The 17,988-nt window shown below is 39.6% G+C and overlaps 1 protein-coding gene across 1 annotated transcript in view; it reads left to right on the top strand.

Moving 5' to 3' along the window:
• COG5 (component of oligomeric golgi complex 5) overlaps positions 1–17,988 on the top strand; it is a 3,265,454-nt gene that overhangs the window by 3,213,552 nt on the left and 33,914 nt on the right. Inside the window, exon 21 of the mRNA XM_044088540.1 lies at positions 5,118–5,197. Within this exon, the coding sequence (XP_043944475.1) occupies positions 5,118–5,197 (80 nt within the window). The remainder of the gene's footprint in view (positions 1–5,117; positions 5,198–17,988) is intronic.

The raw sequence follows: 17,988 nt of genomic DNA, 5'->3' as shown, positions 1-17,988 counted from the left end.
TTTATTAGTCTTACCCTAAGGTCTGTGCAACTAGAAGTAGCATCACTAAAAATAAATGTACCCCCCCTTCACTGAGACAAAGCAGTAGTTAGGTTTTCTGGTGCCCTGGGCAGTCCTCAGAAATGGTAAAGAAAAACACCATCTTGAAAAAAAAAAAAACTAAAGTACACTAGCTTAGTGTGTAGAAACTGTGGCAAGGAGCTCTTTGCTACAGTTACTAAATACATTTATTTAAGAAGCCACAATATTACCCACTGCCCTTTTAGCAACTGCCAGTCACACTCCCCCAACAGCTTGCACCTAGGACAGTCAGTCCCTTTTCCCCATGCTAATTACAGCTGTGGTTTGAGATATCATGTTCTGGAAGTCCCTATTACATAGTACTATGAAATTATTCATATACTGCTATAATACATAGTGAGAATCATGCATGTGCAAACACAGTATCTAGTAACCATGCTCAAACAGACAAAAAATAAGTAGGATTGAAGGCATAAGGAGAAACCACATCAACAGAATACACAATAAGAGTTTGTCTCAGAACCAGTTCCTTGTCCTTTTTTTAATGCTTTCAAGAAATCAAATCTAACTGTCCCTTTAGTACAACACATACTGGATTAGCAAACAGTTTAGCCATAAGACAAGACACTTGGTGTTACCTTCAACATTTAACTTAAATTAAATTCAGTATACATATCTACAGTACCATTACAAAAACTGTTTTAACACTTGTCAAGCTGTACAGGACCAATTCACTCCTGGGAACCACAGCTACCTCATACCTCCTATCTTGTTTTATGCACTCCAGTCACCTCTTTACTAATCTAGCCTTACCATTTCAAAGCAAGCTAGAACAAGCACGTAGCAGAATTGCCTATTTCACCTCCAGGTATTATAGTTATATCCACTTTTGTCTGTCAGTGTATGATCATGGTAACTTAAATACAGCTGTTACCTCACTTCCTCACAACTATAAATAGCTCACAAACTCTATACCACTCTCACTTCTCTTTGATCTCTGAAACCGTTATTTGGAGAGATCCTTTATGAAGCCTTACACAATCTGTAGTTTGTTGGTCCATATCCCTAAGGCATTCAGTAAATGTGGTGACTGTTATTTCTAATTGTATTGGTATAATTTTAACAAACGTCTTCCAAAAGTTAAGACCTTGTTGACCTCAAACCGTAGTAACAGTTGGGAGTGCAGCTGTGACGTCACCTGTGATTATCTTACTCTGACACACTACCCTCCCAGAGCAACCCTCATTCTGTCATCTAAGGTACTGAACACCAGAAAAGCCCCAGGCTTAGATCTTGCTTTCATGCATCTTTATTATTCTCTGCCGATTGTCATGTATACTTTTCCTTTAGAAATATTTCTGTTCTTTAATATGTTCAAGGTATGTTAAAGTGCTGTTTTAGAACTATAATATCTGAAGTCTTCATACTGTTTTCATATGCACTTATGCATCTGGATAATAGGTTCATAGATTCATACTAGGCTGTCTGCCCTAGGGCATTTATAATCCTAGCCAGAGTGTGTTTGGCTTTCGCCACCCATTTTAAATAAATTTTGCTATGCCCTTTTTTGAGGTTAGTATACTGTGCCTCTGTCTAACAGTGACACAGAAGTGATACCTGGGGTAAACCTACGATCTCCAATCCACCCATCAAGATTCGTCTTGAAGAGAGTCAATGAGGGACTGCCTAACCTGGACTGGGATTTTATTCCAGAGTGAAGGGAGCCTCTGGGTTATGAATCTGTCCCTCCAGCATGTCCTATTTATTTCAGTGCTGAGGTTCAAGTCTCTCGAGCGTGTAGCTCGATGGGATTTGGATTTTCTGAGGTGCAGCATGTCCATTAATTCCGGTGTGTGCTTTGACTTGATGGATTTATACACAGTGTGTAAACAAACCAGCTAGTTTTATATAAGCTTTTTGAAAACACACTTGAAACGTTTGGTATTTGTTCACCTGTACTATCAGTACAACAAGGAAGTACCAAGTTTTTAAGGTGATTTACTGTGACGTAAAACCTTTTGGGTTACCCTGAGTAAACTTTTTTATAACTAATAAAGACTGTTGTTTCATCCTACCATGGAGCCAGGTGGTTTTTGTTCATTAATTCCGGGTTGGACGTGGCTTTATACGTCAGGCACAGATCGCCTCTGAGCAGGCAGTATGCCACTGAGTAGAGCTGGAGTTTCTTTAACCAGGCAGCATATGGCATCTGTTTGAGCCCTTTGATCCTCTTGGTGAGGTACTTTTGGGGTCTTTCCAGTTGCCTGGTAAGGTACATCCCAAAAGGGGCATTGTACTCAATTATGGGCCTGATGAGGGATGAGAAAGGGGCACGATGACCTCCCCTGATCTAGATGTGAATCCCTTCATGATTAGGTGGGCTATATAAAATGTTTTTCTAACCACTTTGGCCACGTGGTTGTCAAATGAGAGATTGCTATCAACTTGGGTCCTTGGGTCCCCAGATCCCTAATTACTTCTTCTGTACTTAATGGATTACCACCTATGTGGTAATTTGTGGGCACTTTGTTTTTGCCAAAGGGGATGACTATACACTTTTTGGCATTTAGCTTGAGGCCATGGCTCTGGCACCAGTTGTCTGTTTCTATGAGGCCCTTTTGGAGGATGCTTGTGTCGGCTGGAAAGTCTATTATGGTGCCCAGTTTGCAGTCATCTGCGAACTTGGTCAGCCACAGTCCTTCCGTGTTGGCCTGTAACTCCAAGAAATATATACCGAACAAGAGAGGTCCCAGGACTGAGCCTTGTGGGACACCACTTGTAACTGGTTTGGAGTCTGACATGGCTCCAGCAATTCTAACCATGTGGGTTCTGTCCTTGAGCCAGTTTGCAACCCATCTAGTGACATAGGAGTGTATATTTAAGCTGGTGAGATTATCTATAATGCCTGAGTGGGGTATTGTATCAAAGGCTTTTGCGAGGTCCAGGTAGGCTGTGTGGACCACCTTCCCCTCGTCAATGGCCTTGGTGACTGTTTCAAAGAAATCGACCAGGTTTAAGAGGCAGGATCTGCCCATAACAAAGCCGAACTGGGTAGGATCCAGTGTCTGTAGGTCTCCAATATTTTTATTTATGAGGTCCATTATGATCCTTTCCATAGCTTTGCAGACCAAGCTAGTCAGGCTTATGGGGCGATAGTTTTCAGGATCCATTGAGGCACCACCTTTGTGGAGAGGGACCACTGTTGCTGTATGCCACTCTTTGGGTACATATCCTGTAGTAAGGCTGAGATTGAACAGTAGTTTTAGGTTTGGGTTTAGCTCTTCTTGGAGTTCATGTAGGATGCAGCCCGGGACACCGTCTGGTCCCATTGATGCTGTGTTTTTTGCTTTGGAGAGGGCGGCTCTTACCTGAGCATCTGAGATGTCAGGGGGGCAGAACTCTGCTGGGATAGATATTTGCCCTTTTGGTGGGGGGGGGGAGGAGTTTGCACTGAACCTGTCAGCTAGGATGTTGGCAATGTCTGTGGGTTCGGTGTATTTTTTGTCATTTTGGACTAATTCTGAGCATGTCTGGGAATTCCCACCCAGGTTCCTAACATAACTAAAGAAAGCCTTGTGATTATCCTTAGTGTCCTGTGCAGTTTTTCTCTCGAAGCTGGCCTTAGACTATTTTATGAGTGCCCGTAGTTATTTGCTAATACTGATCAGAGATGCCTTCCCTTTTTGGGATTTTGCTTATCATGTAGTAGTTTCCTCCTTCTGTTGTATAGTTTGTTTATGGCTCGGGTCCACCAGACAGGACGTCTGCCTTTGGAGGATTGGGTCTTGGTTTTGTTTGGGATTGCATGATCCATGCATTCCTGAAGGTGTTCATAGAATGCATTTATAAAGGATTCTGCGGTCTGGGCCATATTTTCCACGGGGGCTTTGAAGGATTCCACCTCGGTTTTGAGGAGTGTGAAATTTGCTTTAGAGAAGTTTTTCACTGTGGTTTTATGGGCAGGGGGTGGGGTCGGGATGTGAATATCCAGTGAGATTAGTTTATGGTCTGATCTTACCAGTGAGGGATACACTTCTGGTCTGGAGCATAGAGTCCCCATGTTGGTGATGATCAGGTCCAGTATGTTTTCCCCTCTTGTGGGAGTGGTAACAAGTTGTTCCATAGCATTTGAGTTTATAAATTCTAGGAACCTTTGGGCTAGGGTGTTGGAGATAGAGTAATGCTCCCAGTCTATGTTTGGGTAGTTGAAGTCGCCCAATATAATGGAATATTCCAAGCATTCTTCTTTTACATTGTTATCTTTGGTTTGGAATTAGTCTCAAAGGACTACATTGAGAATTGGATTAAACAGCTGATATTCCTGGTTAAAAATGTGAATAAATAAAGAAATAGAATACATTTCAGTTGCTACTGTCTTTCTTTCTTTTTTTATTTTAATGTTATTTTAGTTGATTAATTTTGGGTTGCCTACAAATACCAGCTAATGGACTGGAAATTCAGTGGCCCTGAGCTAAGAGGCTAGCCATGATGCAGCAAATTATATTTCTGTATTGTTGCAAGGTGTGATAGTATGCCAATAGTAACAAAGAAAGTTATAAATTGAGATATTTTGGCACATGACATTTGATACAGTGTTCATTGTACTAGACTACATCCTAGTTGTATCTTCTCTAGGTTATCTTTCCCCAGTACTCAACCCAGTATCTTTGTATTGGCTTGGGGATGTAGCTGCATAATGTTGTTGCAATGTTTGAATCATTATCTAAGTCAATAACTCACATGTAGATTTGTCCCTCAGAAAACAAGTCATTAATGGCATTCCCCTTAAAATGTTTATTCACAATATACACCATCTTCTGTTTGTGGTATCTGAGTTGTAAAAAGAAAAAAAATGTGTTCAAATTCAGTCCACAATTGTGACACTTCTATTCATTTTTACGTGGAAGAAACAACTGATTGTCACTTTTGTTACTGAAGGATCTGTTCACATGCAGACTGAATTCTGTTAAGCTTTTTATCATTTTGTCATTCATAGTGAGCATATGTTGTCTCTGTATACTACTACAAATGTGTAATTTATTTCAGAGAGCATATGTTGTGTCTGTATACTACAATAAATGTGTAATTTTTTTCAGAGAGCAGAATGGTGTATTCCACGGTATTCCCAGTGGCTTGATGACCACCCAGCAGAAAAAGATCGATTGCTTCTCATAAGGTAAAGCTTCTTTTAAACATTAAACAAAATAATACAATTTTTCATTAAGTACAACTTTTTTAATCTTCATGTATTTGTATAAATTTGTGCTGTGGCCAACACATACCATGTCCATTATGAACTTCTTAAATATACTATGGTTTGTTGCCCAATATAGTTAGAAGTTATAGTCAGAAGAGAAGTTACTCGGAGAGCTATGATTTTGCCCTATAATCCTTTAGCTGGCCAGATAAAGTCCATCTTGGTGGACACATGGGACAGTGTGCTCAATAATAATAGTATTAATATATTGGGCAATAAACCATTTATTACATACAGTTGTGGTAAAAATTTGAAAGAAATATTAAGAGACTGAAAACAGTTCTAATATATACAAGAACTCCAAGATGAGTAAGTGCGGGTCCTGTGGAGCTTGCAAATTTATTAACAACGGACCTTATGTTGCTATTTACAACTTTAGTAGGACATTAAAATGCCCAGGGTTTATTAATTGTAACACCAAAATGGTGATATACATTGCTACCTGTTTAAGTTGTCCTTCTTTTTATGTAGGAAAAACTGTAAGGAAATTAAGGTTGAGAATAAGTGAGCATATAAGAGACATTAAGAACAAGAAAAGATCAAATGCTTTGTATTTACATAGTCAGGTTTGTTCGAATTTTAACAAATTCATATTTTTTGTTATAGACAGGTTGCCACATAATGACAGAGGAGGCGATGCCAAGACTTTGTTAGAAGTTAAAGAATGTCTGTGGCAACTTAGACTTGATGCCTCCAAGCCCCTGGGTATCAACGATCACATTTCTATAGCGAGTATTTTAAAGTTGAAATCCTATTGTATTTGATTGAAGGATTTAAAAGCCTTAGTTTTATTTAATAGTTTTTTATTAATATGTTATTGTAGTATTAATTTATTATAAGATATTAGTCAATAAGGAATTTGCATAATATAGATACAAAATGTAAAGTACTAAAACATTTTCATGTTACCATTTATATGTTAGGATTTTTGGTTTGGTTTTCAAAAAGTTTGTCTTTATGGAAAATAAGTTTTTTAAACAAAAATATGGTTGGGTATCAAGAACAATGTGTATATATATTATGTAGTGTTTTTAAAAGAATTTTAGAACATGAAGGGGTTGCATTTATGATTCAAATAGTTCATGATTGGTTAGAAATGGAGGTGTGTGCATGACGCTTTCTGGTTTAAAAGCACTTTTAGAGTATTTGGAAATTGTAATGGATATTCTCTGAAGAAGCCTGTTTTTTGTATACAGGTGAAAGCGCTAAGAATTTACCTGTTTTTAACTTATGGCGTGTTTCATTAAATTTGGTTTTGGTTTTGAAAAGAAGACGAGCGTTGTATGATTTGTTTCGTGGCGTTCCTCAAGCCTTTCCAGTTTCGGAAACCCGGTCTGGTCCTTATTACAAGTTTTGGAGACGTGTGTTTTATTGGTATTGTTTGGATAGTAGTCTAGAACATGTCAGCCTTCTTTCTATCTGTTAAAAATTTATTTTTGAACTAACTTATTGTAGCATTTTTACCACAAGACACTCTAGAATGTACCCAAGTGTTACACTCAATTGTTTTCAATGTTGTACTGATTCAGAAGGGGATTTTATGCATATCTTTTGTCAGTGTCCTACATTAGAACAGTTGAAGTGGAAATACAGAACCTATGCAGTATTATTTTGCTTGGAAAAGTGGTAATCACAGCATCTCTCTAGGTGATTAGGTGATTTGTTTAGGTAAATATAGAGAGACTAGCGAAAGACATTGTGGCTCTATTGTCTGATATTTCGGTACTTCCCTATTATCGCAACCAGATTTTTGCGGTCGCAAAATTAGCATAGTTCAAGAGAAAGGAGTGCATGTAAGATTTGAAGGAGTTTGAACAGTACTTTCTAGTCTTACACGCATAATCTGGTTGTGACAGACTACATGTAAAACCCACGATCAAAGCAATACTCAGTGTACAATTGCTGTAAAAAAGGGTACGTTACAAGATCTTGTTTACGTCTGACATTTTTCTACTTCTGTATTATACACCTTGTAGTGTATCCTTTTTACAGCAAAAGAAATACTCAGAAAAGTGAATATACAAATAAAATTACACTTGAAAACTGTTATGTAGTAAAATAAACCTGTAAGTAATGCAGACTACATTCAGGGACAGCAGGTAGAAGGGGAAATGTCGAAATTCAAATATCACAGTATCCTGAAACAATTGGGAATATTGTCTGTCACTGTCGAGTCATATAGACAGCCAGACTACGTGCATTACACATCCGTTACTGTGAAGCCTTCAACGTATGGTAAAAAAGTGGGCAAAGCAACAGTTTGTAAAATGCATGCCTTGCAATTCGAAACCTCTTACAGAGTGCACTGAAAGACTTTTAAGAGCATTGCAATTGCAATAGTAAAATAGTGTGAGCTGTAAAACCCAGGATCAAAGTAATACTCGCAGTTATGTGACTAAACATAATCTAAACTTGCCATGTATTAAGAAATTCAACAAGGATGACATTGGATAAGGAAAGTTGTGAGGCAGCAGTCAGGTCTATTTTCTGTTGCAGTGAGTTACATCGGAAAAGTACGTCATCGACAAAATACCAAATGTGACCAGTAGTCCTCCTCTTCCTGATTCACACACAATATGAAAGACTACAAGTTACACATGACGATTTTTGGGACAGCAAAAATCTGGTTGCGATAATACGTAAGTACCGATATTTCTAGTTCTGAAGAAAGCTAACCAAACAAAGTAGAAAAGAAAGGAGCTTCAGCCACAAGACATCAAGCAGATTGTCAAGGAGATAAAAAGGAACATTAATGTTAAGATTTAAGAAAAAATAATTGTTGAAATAACTTGGAAACTGCAAAGTTTTAATATAATGTAACACCTTTCTGGCATATAGATGTAAGCTATTGGAAGGCACAGTGTGTTCCAAATCAGTATGCTATATGAATTGACTAATGGCTGAAAGAAAATATTTTGTTGCAGTGATGTTTGAGAATTAACAGTAAAACTGACAAGTAAAAATCCTATTACAGACAAAGCTAAAGCTAAATTTATGGTTACACAGTTGAGTTAGCTGAATTCCACAGGCTTAGACTAACAGGGTAAAATTGGCATGATTCAGACAATGGGCTGGATTCAGAGTGCTAAGCTGCTGGGTTTGTGTCAGGATGAAATCTGTTATTCACAGTAGCTGGCTACCCCCAGTGTTCATTGCCTGTGCTTAGAGATTTAGGTGCCTGGATGCCACAGCCAAGAAAACAAATATTCTAATGTTGATATGCAGGTTAGCTCAGCATTTTTTAAACACCTTTATCACATTTATCACTTAGGACAGAGACAAATGTACATTAACAGAAAAGAAAAGAAAACCAACCATTTTAAACTGTTTCCATTTAAATACAATGTACATCACATGTATTTTCTTTGCTACTGACATCAGTCCAGCATTACAAAACTGCTGAACTTCTGCTTTCCCTTAAACCTCACTCCTCCATCTGTTGTTATGAATGTAATGTATTGTTCCCACAATTTCTATTTACGTGTTTGTAATTTGCTCCTTTCTTTTTCTAAAGATCCCACTTCCATTTTTTTTCTCTTTTATAATATTCAGTACCTCATATAAATTTGGTGTAGACTGATTTCCATTTTCTAGTAATTGCTTTTTTGGCAGCCAACTGAATTAAACTTAATAAGGCCTCATTATGCCTAGGTAATTCAGATACTTTATCCCAGTTCAAAGGAATAATTTCCTTACTTATTTGCTCACCCAGTATTCCTAATAGAGTACTCTGTAGGGAATTTTTAAAATCTGCCAATTCATTACACTCCCAAAACATATGTTTCTAGTTATCTCTTTGTTCTCCATCACATCCCCAACATTTGCTATCTACCGGAGGAAAAATTAACTGAAGAGCTGCTGATGTCAACTGATGGGTTCAGATCTGATCCTTGGATCTAACTTGGCCATTAGTAACACTCATGGTAACCAAAAAGCTCTCAAGCTCCTCCAGTACCCATAACACACCAGACCTAAGCTACCTCAGCTCTCAGATCTCATTTGCGGCTTTTTGCGAAAGACATGGTTAGCCTAGCTTCCAAGCTTTCAAAGAAAAGTGACAGTTTTTGTCCTTTAAAATGATCCAAAACCTAATATGTTTCTTATATTATAGTGTTCTTTCTTACTTTTCTTAACATTTACCCTTATACGAGTACATAGTTCTATATTTACCGTAGTTAGTAATTTCCCCTTTCCTTTCAGTCTTTGAGCCTTCAGTAACTATTGTTATAATTCTTTTACCTTTTTACACTTTTGTGTAGTCCTATTTTTACCATTTTTTAAATATGAAACATCTTTATTAAATTATCATGTATGACATAAACAATGTTACATTTATATAAATGAACTGTAGCTGCAAACATTATACATTCCTTTTTAACACATCCATTCATTGTTGGTCAACCATTACATAGCTTGTTCAAATCCTGCCTTATTTTAAACCTCATTCCTCCTCTTCATGTATTGATCCCACACTTCCCATTGTTTCCTATGAAGTTGATTCCTACCCTTTTCTAAAGATCTTAGTTCCAGTTGATTTATCTCTGTTAGTATCTTCCCTACTTCTAGTAAAGTTGATTTAAACTTTGATTTCCATTTTCTGGTAATTGTTTTTTTTGACAGCCATCATAATTAGACATGTCTAGGCAATTCTTATTCTGTATCATAGCTCAAAAAATAATTTCCCTAGTCACTCCAATTTGCTCACCCAGCATCTCCTACAGAGCAGTCTGCAGGGAATTTTCAAAGTCTGCCAACTCATTACAATCCCAGAAAGCATGCTCCTAGTTACATATTTCTTCCCCATCACACCTCTAGCATTGGCTGTCTACAGGAGGAAAACTTCTGTGAAGTCTGCTTGGAGCATAAAAATATCTATGTAAATACTTCCATACTACTTTGGGAGACATTCCTATATCCCCACATTGTTTCTTTGTGAATTGCTTATCTAATCCCTATTCTCAATCCTTCCTCTCCTCCTCTGATTGATTTTTATAGTTTATCATGCAATGTTTTATATACTCTACTATTCTAGATTCTACTAAAAACTCTACCAGTGCTGGTCTTTTGTTTAGGACCCCCTGTATTTCTTTCTCTTTGCCTGTACTCTAGCAGTCCTTGATGTGGAAGGCAGTCTCTAGCCTGCAGTCCAAATAAGTTCTTGGCATCTTCCCATTCTATTACCTTTTACTCTCTAGTTATTTGCTCCCAATACCTTGGTTCATTTGCCAATTGTCTCCAATATATTCCCCACCCCCTCTTGCTTATTGCCTGTAACCCTAATTACAGTCATCCCTATCAGTAAAATCGTTTTTTTACTATTGTTGGTAAAATATTTTACTGTCTTTGTGTGTGTGTGTGTGTGTGTGTGTGTGTGTGTGTGTGTGTGTGTGTGTGTGTGTGTGTGTAAATATATATATATATATATATATATATATATATATACATATATATATATATATATACACACACACACATACATACAAACAAAACTGTCTTACTTAGTCTTAGAGTTATTATTGTTTGTGTAATGGCGGAAAAAGGTCCACTGGGTTTAAAAAGTGTGTTGAGAGTGGGCCCAAACTACCACTGTCAGATGCCCACACACTATGTTTTTGCTGCCTAGGGCCTCAACATTTACAAGAAGATTGCTTTTTAATCCTAGGGCTCTAGTCGAGAGGAAAAATAAGCTAATATTAAAAGGTTTATTACCATCTTCCTTTAGAGAAGCAATATCTGGAGCTCAAGCCCCCAAAGGTGAAATGAAGCTTTTGTCTCCAAAGTCTTCTACTTCATCCACCTATGCTTCAGAGTTATCTAAGAAAAAAACTAAATTGGATCCAAGGAGGTCCCAGAGTTCTTCACCCTTAGATTTGAGGAAGAGAAAAGCCACAGATCTGACTATCTCAGATCCAATGAACAAGAAATCGGATCATACTGCCTCGAGTCCTGTAGTTCTCTCCAGGACCAGATGCTCACCTTCCATTGACCCTGTGCCTTCTAGAGTGCCTTCATCCTTTTTGGAACGCCACTGGTCCAAGTCCCCAGTGACTTGATGGCTCCTACTCTCTCTGGTCAGGAGACCTCTCCACACACTCACTGCAACCTCATCCTCTGATTCCTTCAGTTGTTTCAGGGTCCCTGGATCTGAGCCTCCCGGGTCCATCTCGCTCAGATCCGAATACAGCTCTATCTTCAGAGCCAAAGCTTACTCTGAGTGCTCTGGTTCAGATTTCTTCGAATCTAGATGACTTTCAAAGCCAAACCTTCCCTGTCAGATCTGAGGTGTTGGAGTCAACTCCAAAGTTGTCAGAGCTATGTCTGCCTCTCAGAGCCTCTGCACTGGATAGCTCGGCTCTGGTTTCCTCCTTGGGGAGATTTGTCTTCAGAGTGGGGGAGGACAGAGGCCCAGAAGGTTGCCTTCCTGGTGCTGGGGTCTTCTCTCTCTCCAGGGCAATCTGCCTTTGTGGTGGTAAAAAGGGTATTCTCTGCTCCAACAGGATGAACGGATCTAACCCCCTCTGATCCTCAACCTTCTACCCTGTGCATTTAGAGCCTCATCATTCTTTACCACAGGGACAGCCAGTCCGAGACCTCCAAGCCTCCCAGCAGGGTATTCATATTTCTTCCGATACCTCCCAGGAACACCACACCGAGGAGGTCCCTAGGAAGAAGTGCAAGAGGATGCACTTGGACTCTCCACAAGAGTCAGTCACAGAGGATACAGACTTCAGTGAAGGTGAGGAGTCACCATGATCACCTCCAGAAGCTGTCTCATTTGGAGACATCCTTGAGATCCTAAAACAGAGAGGTGGTTGAACCCTCAGCAACCCTTCATCTGAGGAGTTGGTATTCCTGGAGGCTTTCTGTATTGGACGATCTACCTCTTAGGTTACTCTGCCTACCAATGAGCTCATTGATCTGGTCTCTCAGCGGGCTTGGAGGGAATCTGACATAGTCAAACCCATACCCAGAAGACTGGACAAGATTCTGGCACCACCTTTGGGGAAAGAGTTTTGGGCTAAAGGGGTGCCCATTGATGCCATGGTCGTGGTGTTGGCCACTAAAAAGGAACTTGTTGAGCAGAGTTCTGCTGTTCATCCCCTAGCAGGGAGTCTAGGGGGAGGTTTGTGAAGCATGTCTATGCTTCAATCATCATCACCCTAAAGTCTTTGAATTATTTGGCACATTTTACTAGATGACAGAGGGATTTGATCAAAGAGCTTTTAAATACACTGTCAGGATCAGTTTCTGCAGAGGTCCAAGCATCCGTGACTTCTCAGTTGGCTACCCTGCAATCTGTTTCCAGTTCATCCATGAAGCTTATTTTACATGTAGCTGAAGGAACTTTAAGGGCAGCGGGTTCAGGCCTTTTGTTCAGGAGATGTGCCTGGATGCACTTTTGTGGAGCCCTTTAAGTCATAATTCATCAGTGCTCCCTTTGATGGCACTTCCTTGTTCAGCCCTACAGTGAAAGAAACTTTATGCAGGTTTGATGAGAAGGATGGAAAGACTGTCTGCCGTGGGCGTATGCTTTTCAACCCCTCATAGATCATTTTCAAGAAATCAATGAGGTTGTCCAAAGATGTGGTTCAGGAAATCCCAGAGTCCTTTCCAGGACACATGTGAAAGAACTTCCTTCAGAGGCAGAGGGAGGAACTTCACTGGTCAACAATGCCTCAGCAGCAGAGGAGGCCCACAAAACCAGGAGTCCAGAGATTCTTTCTTGGACAAGACCGTAGCAGCACTCCTGAAAGGAGGCCCGATTTCCCATTTCTGGAGGCAAATGATTATCCTTTCAACAGAGGGCCTGGCTAGACATAAGTGATACTTGGGTGCAGAAGATTATATCCAGAGGCTGTATAATATCCTTTTCCCTTCCACCTCCAATCTCAAGAAAAATCCCCGATGTTCCACTCAGTCAGAGGGAAGAAACAGCATTTCAGATACAAAAGTTGCCAGAAAAAAAGAGTTATCTAAGAAGTCCAGTCAGACCAGATAGAATCCAGAACTTACTCAGGTTCTTTTTAATGCCAAATAAAGCAGGGGACTGGAGACCAATTTTGAATCTCAGCAACTTAAACAAGTCAGTTTGACATACCAAGTTTTAGATGGTCATGATTCAGTCCATTCTCCCCTTTTAGAGCAATGATACTGGATGTGCATGATAGACCTTCAGGATGCATACTCTGTGACAAAGATGAACAGAGAATCCAGAAGGTACTTGCACTTCTGGCTGGGAGCTAGTCACTACCAGTTCAGAGTTCTGCTAATTGGTCTCACCACAACCCCCAAGGTGTTCCCCGAATGTATGGCAGTAGTAGCAGCTCGCTTGAGACTGAAGGGATTCTGGGTGTTTCTATATCTAGACAACTGGCTGATTACCACCCCAACCAGGCATCAGTTGATAAGACCAAGGAAATCAGGTTCTCCAGACTTGTTCTCATCTGAGAATAACCATGAACTATGACAAATCTCCACTGGAACCAGCTCAAAATTTGGAATTCATAGGAGCAGATTTTAACACAAAATCAGTGATAATTTCTCTGCCTCCCTCAAGAGTACAAACTGTAAGTTCACAGGTCAGAAAAATAATCTGCAGCACCAACATTTCAGTCTGCTTGTTCCTTCAAGCTCTAGGATCAATGTCAACGGTGGTAATCCTAGTACCTTTAGCCAGATTTTATATGAGGATTCACCAATGGATGCTAGCAACTCAGTGGTCGATAATTTATCAGTCCATGTCAAACCAAATATGGGTCACTGAGACATGCTAAAGAGATCTCAGATGGTGGACTTAATTAGATCAGGTTCTACAAAGCCTTGCATTCATCCCCCCTCAGCCGAAGGCTATAGTGACCATAGATACTTCCGAGTTGAGGTAGGGGGTGGTTTCTGGGGAAAAACAGTCCAAGGCACTTGGTCCCCCGAAGATGCAAACTTGCATATCAGTGTCTTGGAGATGAGGGCAGTGCTTTTATCAATGTTGGCCTTCCAGGATGATGATCTCCCTTTGGGAACGATTACAATTCAAATAGACAGTATGTCAGTAGTTTCTTACATCAGCAAACAAGGAGTGATGAGATCATACCTCTTGTGTCGAGAAACACTCAGAGTGTGGCAATGGGCAAGCTCATCTAACCGCTTTCTCATAAAGATGCACATTCTGGAGAAGTCCAATGTGATTGCAGACAAACTGAGCAGGCGCATTCTTCTACCCTACGAGTGGTCTCTCAACAAGAATGTGACAAAAATGATTTTTCGTCGATGGGACCAGCCTTGCTATGATCTATTTGTTCTCCCCTAAACAACAAATCCAGCAGCTACTTTTCCCCAATCCCCCTAAAGGGGGAATCACAAAGGGATGCTCTACTTAGATTTGGTATTCCTTCCTTTGGGCCTCACTTACTTCACCAACCTTAGATTCTGGAACTGACTCCTGTCACACCGAATGGGTGTGATCCATCCCTACATCTCAAACCTCAGACTGACGGCCTGGTTTCTTCAGTTCCATTTATAGCCAGATGACTGATGCTGTCTTTCCCTGTCTGACATATTCTTTTATCTTAACATAAACCCTCAACATGAAAACTCTATACAAGTAAATGGAAAATATTTGTTTACTGGGGACAGCAAAATCACGTTAAGCCATTTTCAGCTCTGATACATAAAATATTCGAGTTTTTAGCCTTACTTTTTAAAGACAGGGATGGTTTCTCAACCATTAAAGTTCAGTTAGCAGCAATATCAAATTTTCACACTGGATTTGAAGGCTGTTCGGTGGCCCCTCATAAATTCTCCAGAGCTTTCTTACCAGGCACTCTACTTTCACCACCTTCATTTAAGGACCGTACTCTCCCATGGGATCTCAATCTGGTATTTCAAGCTCTAGTACATTCCCCCTTTGAACCAGCAGCTAAATGTGATCTTAAGTATCTAACTTGGAAAACGCTTTTTCTAGTAACAATTATCTCTGCTAGATGAATTTCAGAGATTCAAGCCTTGTCTTCAAAACCTCCTTACTTGACCTTTCACAAGGATAGAGTGATGCTACAAAACTAATGCCTCCTTCCTTCCCAAGGTGGTGTCAAAATCTAATATCAGTTTGCCACTATACTTCCCTAATTGTGCAAACAAGGGTGAATACGTTACATTTACTGGATCTTCAGAAACAATTATGTTTTTACCTGCATAAAACAAAAGACATCAGAAAAACATATCAGTTGTTCATTGTTCATTTCCTTTGCAGAATTGAAATTGGGTAAACCAGTCACAAAAGCAACTTTAGCCAGATGGTTAACTTATTTGTATTTCATTTATCTATACCAAACTGGGTATTACCTTACCACAACTGGAACAAGCTCATTCATCTAGGTCCATGGCAACTTCTTCAGTTTTCCTATCCAGAGCATCTATGGATGACATATGTGCAGCAGCAACTTGGGCTAATACCAATACTTTTATTACTTATTACAAACTGGATCTGGTCTTCAGGTGTAGAGCATCATTTGTTTCAACTGTGCTCAGAAATATCCATCATAGCCACGGTGGTGCAGCGATAGCATTGTTGCCTCACAGCAAGAGGTTCTCCCGTTCGATTCTTGGCTGGAGTGCGGGGAGTGCCTTCTGTGTGGAGTCTGCATGTCCTCCCCGCGGTTGGGTGGTCGTTCGAAAGACATGCGTAAATGGGCATGCCTTCGTGGAAGGTTAAACATCGAGCTGGCACCTCGACGTTCGTAAAAATCTACTGCCAATCATTAGCGGACCGGAGTTCCGCTGTGGCGACCCCTAACCAGGAAAAGCCGAAAGACAACAACAAGAGTCCACCCAGATTTATAGGTAGCTGGGGACTCTGTCCCATCAGTTGAGGATAGAATGAAAACTGACAGCATCAGATAAAGAAGTATGTACTCACCATAACCTTCCGTCTGTGTTGTCCATTTTCATTCTTCCTCAACTTCCTGCCCACCAACCTCCATCCTTTCTGTTCACAAACTTTTGGACAAATGATCTGTTGGAGAGACATCATTGTCCATTATATTGAGCTCCAGATGTAGTTTGTTCCTTTATTGAGCACATGCAGTTTTACGTTTCCTATTTTTATGCAGGTTAAACATTCAGGTTCTGGTAAAATCAGCAAACAAGATCTGAGGTAGCTTAGGGTTGGTGCATTATGGGTAAGGGAGGAGCTTGAGAGCTTCTTGGTTACCACAAGTTTTGGTAACGGCCGAGTCACATCCGAAGAACGTATCCAAACCCATCAGTTGAGGAAAAATGAAAATGGACAACACAGTTGGAACGTTATGGTAAGTACATAATTTCTTTTTCATTTGGGGTATAAAAATAACAATGCAAACACTTCCAAGCAAAGATCCTAAACCTTCTGCACTTGTTTGCATATTTGTGACCCATACATATTTTCGTGTAAGTTGCTTTTCTAAGATCACTTCCCAATCTTTTCTAACCGCCTCCGATTGATTCTTATAGTTATCATACAGTATATTATTGCCCTAGTAATTATCCCTTTTTTAACATCTGCTTCTGTTCTAGATTCAGCTAAAAGCTCTACTAGACCAGGTCTTTCATTTATATTTCACCTATCCCTTTCTCTTTGATTGTACTCTGAGATCAAGCCCTGGTAGGAAAATCAGTCTCTAGCCTGCAATCCAAATGCCTTCTTGGTCTCATCCCACTCTTTTACCTTTCCTGTTGAGTTATTTACTCCCAGTATCTTGGTTCCTTTGCCAGGTTTCTCCAGTAAGTTCCAGTCCCCTCTTGTCTATTTTGTATAACCCTATTTGCAGTCATCCCTAGTGGCAAAATGTCCTTTCCCCATTCTCATAATGGAGGCATACATCACTCTTCTCTTTTAAACTTGCTTTTGCAGGGGATGCAAGCCTCCAAATGTATATATATATATATATATATATATATATATATCTCCAAGATTGCCATACCTTGAGAAAAGGGAATTGCCATACCTTGAGAGTTTCAACATTTCAAATGGTTGCTTCGGACCATACACCAAGCATTTCAGTGATCCATGCTCTGAATCAGATGCAAGCATGCCATGGCAGCTATGGGGAGCAACACACATTAAGTGAAATCTGCATTAAGACACACTGTGACTCAGTGTGTCTCTTCAACATCATTTGAATATTATTTGGATATTAATGAGAGCTCTATATGGAGTCCTCTTAATGAGTCTCAGGTACTAGTTCAGTATTTTCTTAAAACCAACACAGTTCTGCGCATCATTATTTCCAAACATAGCCAGTGGTCTGTTGATAAACAGTTTTGTATTGAAGCCTCTGGACTATTGTGTATATCATTTCATAGTAGTGTTGACAGAGAATTGCAGTAAATATTGTTTTATGGAAAAGTGTTTTTTTTAACTGAGAAAGACATCTAATAAGGATTAAGCTATCCTGAAATTCACAGATGTCCTTAATGGCCTCAATATTGGGAGCATGCACTACTTAAACCTCCTTATTTTCTTTGGAGTCAAGATAATCTCAGAAACTTGAGGATTCCCCAATATCTTGAAACATGTTTTCAATCCATGTAACTCTTTAATATAAGACTTTGTGACAACCCTGAGTCCTTGAAACAGGACATACCACCCGAGAGACCATTTAAATGAGACAAAAACAAATAAAAAAACAAAGTAAAGAAGTAACTGTTGTAGCAATACTTTCACATATTTAGCTTTT

Source organism: Protopterus annectens, chromosome 11.part0 (genome assembly GCF_019279795.1).
Source record: "Protopterus annectens isolate FY-2018-M chromosome 11.part0, PAN1.0, whole genome shotgun sequence".
In the NCBI taxonomy this organism is placed as follows: domain Eukaryota; kingdom Metazoa; phylum Chordata; order Ceratodontiformes; family Protopteridae; genus Protopterus; species Protopterus annectens.
This window is presented reverse-complemented; position numbering and strand designations above follow the sequence as displayed.